The sequence below is a fragment of the Aplysia californica genome, unplaced genomic scaffold, assembly GCF_000002075.1.
Source record: "Aplysia californica isolate F4 #8 unplaced genomic scaffold, AplCal3.0 scaffold00068, whole genome shotgun sequence".
Lineage (NCBI taxonomy): Eukaryota > Metazoa > Mollusca > Gastropoda > Aplysiida > Aplysiidae > Aplysia > Aplysia californica.
In genome coordinates, this window is record NW_004797338.1 from 796,301 (window position 1) to 803,305 (window position 7,005).

At 39.6% G+C, this 7,005-nt stretch overlaps 1 protein-coding gene across 1 annotated transcript in view; it reads left to right on the plus strand.

Annotated features, from left to right (window-relative positions):
* LOC101862483 (calcitonin receptor) overlaps positions 1 to 6,968 on the plus strand; it is a gene marked incomplete at its 5' end in the record, with an annotated part of 19,129 nt that extends 12,161 nt beyond the window's left edge. The window contains 1 exon segment of the mRNA XM_005093723.3: positions 6,620 to 6,968. Coding sequence (XP_005093780.3) covers positions 6,620 to 6,727 — 108 coding nt within the window.
* Between the last annotated feature and the right edge of the window lie 37 nt (positions 6,969 to 7,005).

A 7,005-nucleotide genomic window follows, 5' to 3' on the forward strand; every position in this document is an offset into this window, starting at 1 on the left:
CCCCCACCTTCAGACTTCCCAACCAATGAGCCAAACCCCCAACCCTCAAACTTAACACACACTCACACAAACTCACGCACAAACATACCCACATATAATTCATATTGAATATACCTGACCGCACATTCTACACATTTCACGCGGGTTTTAAATTCATTAATTTATTTTTTAAGAACCTCACACTTCTGATTTGAATTCTGCGATTTTCGTTATGCAATGAACTTAATTCACTTGCCTATAACGTGGCCATAGTCTGGATTAAAAAAGCAATGCATACACTCATCTCAAAGCCAACAGTGCAATGATCCGGATAAGAGAGAACCGGATGTCAGCCCAGCTCTTAGTGAGCAGAGAGCGGGTGTGTGGATCGAGGGCGTGACTGACATAAGGAACTCAGGGATCATGAGAGAGAGAGAGAGAGAGAGAGAGAGAGAGAGAGAGAGAGAGAGAGGGGGGGGGGTATGATATAAGAAACCCATTGCAAGAACTTAGCATGGGGTTTTAAAAAAACACGGGGTACGAAAAGAAAGTTTTTCTTTATCAGTCTTTTATGAAAACAAATAGCTGCATTGTCAGAAGAGAAGATGTACACTTTTCTCATATTACGTAACAACATTACATTCCAAATTATGGCCCAAGACGTATTGTTGAAGAGAAGAGTGGTTGTCTTTACCATGTGGACGTCTTGGACATATCATTGAAATACTTTTATATATCTCGTCCTTCAATGTCTGTCGATGACAAATACATCCGCAGAGGAGAATATTATTTCTTCAGCGAAATAGAGGGATTGAAGATTTACAGGTTACGAAGACTTTTTCGCTTTTGCTGTGGCCAATGAGACCAATTCTGGTAGAGAAAAGTGCGTCATATTTTGAACTTTTAAAGCCTCTACTTCCTCGTGTGATTGTGCGCAGCGTGTAGGCTTCTCTCTTTGTTTAATCATTTTTTTTTTATTCCTGAAGTTATTGCTGATCTACTCCGGGGTCTGTCAGGAGCAAGACTTTGTGTGAAGTCCTTCAGAGACATTTCATTTCAGGGTGTTCTTGTAGCACTTTTTGAGCTCTCACCTTATACTGCCATTATTATAATATTATTATTGCAACAACACAAGGGGGAAAGTGGGGACTGGTTATAAATAGAGCAGATTCCACTGCAGATAACATCATAGTAGCATTAATTGCAGTGTAGCGGTGAGGCAATTCGTCGTCAAATACAAAAATTGACTTCGCTCAAAGTGCGCAGGGAATTTTTATCCAGTGTCCGTCTTTTTAATGGCACCTTGTATTTCTTTTAACTCAAATTGACAAATGGCCCCTTTAGTGTAGAAAATTGTGTGGAAGGGGATATCAAGTATCTGCTATTACAATTTCAGTCGTAATGGTTTATGGTTTGTGCTGTTGCATCATCAATTGTCTACGGTACACCTTATGGCTTGTCCTACGGGAGGTCTTGTACTTTTTTCTTTTGGGCCAGTTGGTTATGTTGCTTACTCAAAACTGTAATTTTTTGTCCACCCTCCTTCTTCGCCTCTGTCAATTAGATAAATGTTTCAGGGCCAAGCAAGCTGTTCCAGATTGCATAACAAAACTTTTAAAATGTGGATATTTTTCCCTGCCACCAACACAATTTAGATCACTTTACAACATCCCTGCATAAAGACGGAAATACTCGATACCCCACCCCACCCCCTCTCATATACACACGCACACACAGACAACTAAGGAATCGAACTCGGTTATTCTGAAAACGACGTCGAAGCCTCTAACCACTACACCACAGACACCGGTGTCCCATCTGTGCGTGGACAATGTAATGTAACCAGCAACAAACCACCCACTGCTATAGCAACCTGACTTATAACATTTTCTGCTGGAGCTAATACCGTCCCATTTTTACTTTCGCGAGGAATGGGCAATAAACCTGTTGTAAGATCCTTTCATTTCCACACACGGTTATGCTTTATTGCCAACGAGGAAAGCGCGACTGTGTATTCCTTCTTTGTACAAATGTTCTTCCTACGGCTTATTTCCCCCGACCGGTCGCACCGTGATCATCATTGTGCAAGATTGCATCTCCTCAGGAGGCAGATTCGTTTTGCTATGTAAATGAAAATCGAAATGCAGCAACAGATTACAGTTAGCAAATAGGAATGGACGAACCTCGTCTGGCACCTCTTTGAAAATGGTAAATTATGTGAAGAAGAAAAACAAAAAGAACAACAGCAAGAGCAAAAGCAAAAACAAGAACAGAAAGAAGAACAAGAAGAAGAAGAAGAGGAAGCACATGCGGTAGTCTTTAAAATTCACTTTAATGTTTACCACACGAATATCTAGCATTCACAAAGCAATGCAGTTCCTAGTTATAACTGACACCAAATATCAAGAATAACAGGCCGTCCAAATATGTGTCGAAACGTACAATTATGGAACATAAAAATTAATAGTTTTGATACAACTGAGCACAATACTTTGTTGGGGATTTTTGTTTTTATTACATCGTTTCGCTTTTGACATTTGTATTCAAAGCAGACTAACGTAAAATCTTCAGATGAATGAGCAGGAATAGCAATGATGCCTTTTGCTTCAAAGGGAATTCTTGCGCACCATTGACGCAAGACTCGCTTCTAAATAATTTGTAACCTCTGCTCCAAATGCAGGTAAACATTAGGGGTCAAGTGTTGTTCTCCTTTTCACGTTCCCTGCCCTCCTTGCTATTCGATCGATTCTACTTTTGTTTTGTTTCCCACTATTATGTTTCATGACAGCACCGGCTGTTGACCTGTCGGGGGGAATTGTACAGATCAGTGGACCGAACAGTTGATCATAAAGCCTACCCCTGGGGTAGTGAAGGCTCTGGAAGGTTGATCATGCAGACTACTCTAAGCGGTATTACACTTGGGTGCACATTTTGCTTTAAAGATAATTGAAATGGTTTATGATGTGATCCCTAATAATGGGGTTAATTCACTTCGGAGAGAAAACAAGGCCAAAGAGTGTGGATAGTGTGTGTGTGAGATAAATAGAGAGACAGAGAGAGAGAGAGAGAGAGAGAGAGAGAGAGAGAGAGAGAGAGAGAGAGAGAGAGAGAGAGAGACTATATTTATTTGGTTTTTCTAATCTGGGTTTGCTATGACTTTGACATCTTGAGATTACGCTTTTACAATATTGCCCAGATTAAACGACTGGAATTCTCAATATTTCAAAGCGATTACATAATGTCACAGTAGTTTCTTAAAGTAAAACAAGTCTAAATCCATTATCCAGTTGCTTACATACTGTTATAGGTCTATAGTTTGAAGAGTTTTCTACAACTTATCATTTTGCTTTTTACTAAATCCTCATTCTCTTTCCTGTAACAAGTAAAAGAAGAACAAAAACACACTTCTGTAATTCTGCTTGTGTTGTCACGGTTGTGTAGAGTGTCACCAGCTACCATTGTGCGGTACGGTGAGCACACACTAAAGTTGAAAACGCGCGCCCGCACACACACACACACACACACACACACACACACACACACACACACACACACACACACACACACACACACACACAAACACACAACACAAACACACACACACACAAACACACAAACACAAGCACACATGGACACACCAAAAATACAATCAAACGGGACAAGTGTGAATACTGAACACGAAACTTTGGCCAAAAAAACATCCCAAAGAGCGTCATTACTAGTCACGTCTTGTTCAAAATAATAGTGTGACTATTCGAAATGAAAAAAAAACAAAAACGCGCACACTATATAATAAATGATAAATCTGTGTTCCGACACGATCATGTTTATTGTTCGACTTTCGATCAGTTCTCCAGTCCAGCACTGCTCGAGGCTATTGAGGGTCTGTGGTAAGATTCAAAGCTGTGGATGATTGGCACACGCTGTTTCAATCAGAGTATTTGATTCATCAACTGGATGCGGACTGGTGGTTCAAAGAACACTAGCTACCATATCGGCTTCTCCTCAGTACCCTGTTATTATTTTTTTCCTCTGATAATATTAACACCAGCGCTGTTTTAAATCTGCACCCTTTCGTATAATACACCATAGGAGGTCACGTTTGTTTGTCGTCAGTGCTTGTCACGTATATTCATAATAATATTATATTTTTGCGTCACGGCACGGTGGAATCAGCTCGAGAATTTTTGGACATGTGTTGTTATTGAAATCATTAAAAAGCTGTGTCATTCGTCTTGATGTTGATAAAAATGTACACATCTATCTTTAATAGAAGTCGAGATATTTGCGATTGAAGAATGTGGGGGGGGGGGGGGTTGTCTGCTTTAAGAAGTAAAATTAGCAAGAAAATGGCAACCAAAGTTTGGTGACTTCCGTATCTTGAGAGACCATGGAAAGTGAAATTTACATTTGTTTTGCCTTAAATCTAAGATTTTCAGTAAAAACCAATTCAAAAATGTGTTTTTAAGGGTGACGGGTGTTGTTCCATAAAAAAAGAATTAGAAAAACAATTACCAAACCGGCGAGAAAATACAGGTCCCTTCGATTTCATTATTTTGACGAGCACCTGATGTCACCACGATGCCTCACAAACATGGTCTGCTGGAAAAATTCCATGCCCGTGGCTGTACTCCGGTGGAGAGCGGGAATTAATGACCAGGCAGAGCGAGATGGCCTTCCTTAATTTTTAAAAAAAATAGAGTCAACCTTTTTTTAATTTTATTTGATTGTTTACATGAGAGAAATACAGGTTGATTTTATTTGTTTTATGAACACATGTGCCTGTACTAACTCTTGTTCTTCGTTACTGCAAGCGTGGAGTTTTAATAGTATCACTATCGATCGCAATCATTTTACCTTTGCACTTTGAAATACAAATGAAATAATAAAAAATCAGGCAAAGAATAATATATTGTTTTATAGGTAAAATTAATCGCTCACTCTTTTTTTTTCCACAAGCACACCCCCCCCCCCCACCAGGCAACGAAAAAACCCACCCTTTTTTAGAATTAAAAAATCATTTTAAAAAGATCACCCGAACTTCAATTTCTTTTACCAAAAAAATGTAAAAAGAATATAGTGTAGTGCCCCTCCATAAAAGTACAGAGCATGGTAGCCTATAGACAGAAATACGTCATGTACCTATAATTTTGGGTGGCAGCCTCTTCGAGAACAACATTAATTAATTAAGAGCTCGGTATAATTTTTTCTAAAAAATCAGTCTGTATATTTATAGAATAAAGGTTCAATTCACGGTAATAAAGGGGAGAATGGATGGGGGCGTATTTTAAACCGAATATTTTCAGACCAGCAGAATTTCACCAAGATATTGAATTATGCAAATAAAACACTTTGATCTTTGAGTGAAAGCTTTAAGGCAGACGTTGTGCATTATTCAAATATATTATTTATAACACGCAAAGCATTAAAAAAGCACACACAGAGAAGAGAAAGAGAGAGAGAGAGAGAGAGAGAGAGAGAGAGAGGGGGGGGGGGAGACAGACAGACAGAGAGACAGAGTGACAGAGAGACAGCGACAAAGAGAGAGGTTGGGGGTGGGGAGAAAGGGTGTTGGGGGAGAGACAGGGGAAAGTAAGAGAGAGAGAGAGAGAGAGAGAGAGAGAGAGAGAGAGAGAGAGAGAGAGAGAGAGAGAAAGAGAGAGAAAGTGAGAGAGAGATGGAGAGAGGGAGCGAGAAAGGGAGAGAGAGGGCGACAAAGAGACAGAGAGCCTTACACACAGAGAAAGGGGAAATGAGAGAGAGTCAGAGAGAGAGATATTGTGTGTGTGGGGGGGGGAGTGAGAGAGAGAGAGAGAGAGAGAGAGAGAGAGAGAGAGAGAGAGAAAGAGAGAGAGAGAGAGAGAGTGGGGGGGGGGGGTCATATTCCATATTCGTGTACAGCAAATGTCGAATACTGTGAACTTGTGTATGAAATAATGAGATTCCTCTGAAGCCAAATGTGGGAAAAATTGGCATATTGCGACCAAGGTATGCTTAAGAAAGAATGCTTCAATTATTGAAATCGAACCGAAATAGATATAAATCTTTTCGGCATGATTCATTATTTTTAGATTTCGCTTCTTGTGTAATAAAAATTTTAATCTAGCCATTAAAAAAAAAGCATGAATGATGTTTATGAATAGAATACGTCATTTGAATTTTCGGTTTTTCCTCCATAAACTGTCATATTTGTCATTGACACTCCTCCTTTCTTCGTAAAATCCTCCAAGTCTGCTTCTTTTTGCGGGCATTAACAGATCTGAACGTCGCTGGGTAGTTAATGATTTCAAACCTATCTCTGATTGTACGCGAAAAAGTGTAAATTACCATAACATTCTTACACTGGTGATGTATTAAAGTACGTATAAAGGAATGACATTCTCTCTTTGGCTTACTCAGAAAATACACTGTATTTAACTATTGTCTTTTTATTCGGGGGGAGCGGGATGGGGTAGCCTTTTTTCTGGGGGAGTTGTCTTTGTTTTTATCTTTGGCTTTTATTTTCCTTATAAGGAAGTACAATACTATGTACTGAACATGGGCGCAGACACAGACAGTATCCAACATACTTAATCGTTGTTTCTTAAATAATAACAAGTTGTTGTTTTTTACATATTGCATTGTACTATTTTCCCCTCAGGACACGTTGGAAATGCGGGGCAGCCCCAAATGTTCGACACCGCTCGTGGAGAAAAGTCAAGCCAACACCGAGTCCGTGTACGACGAGACAACCCTGGGTCACCACTGAGGTCCTATAGGTTGTACATCATGATTGTGGAGACTTGTCTCACACAAGCAACAAGCTGTCTCACACGACATAATGTATCGTCGAATAGCTGTTCAGTTGTTCTAAGCCTAGAAAACAACATTTTTCAGGAGGGAGAGAAAAAACAGGCTTTCATTATTTTAGCGATTAGGTTTCTCTTGTATGTGCATTATGTACTCTTTGCAATTTTTTCCCCTTTGATTGTTTGTTTATTTGTTTTAAAAAATTGAGGGGGGTGGGGGGAGTTGGTTTCTAATTCG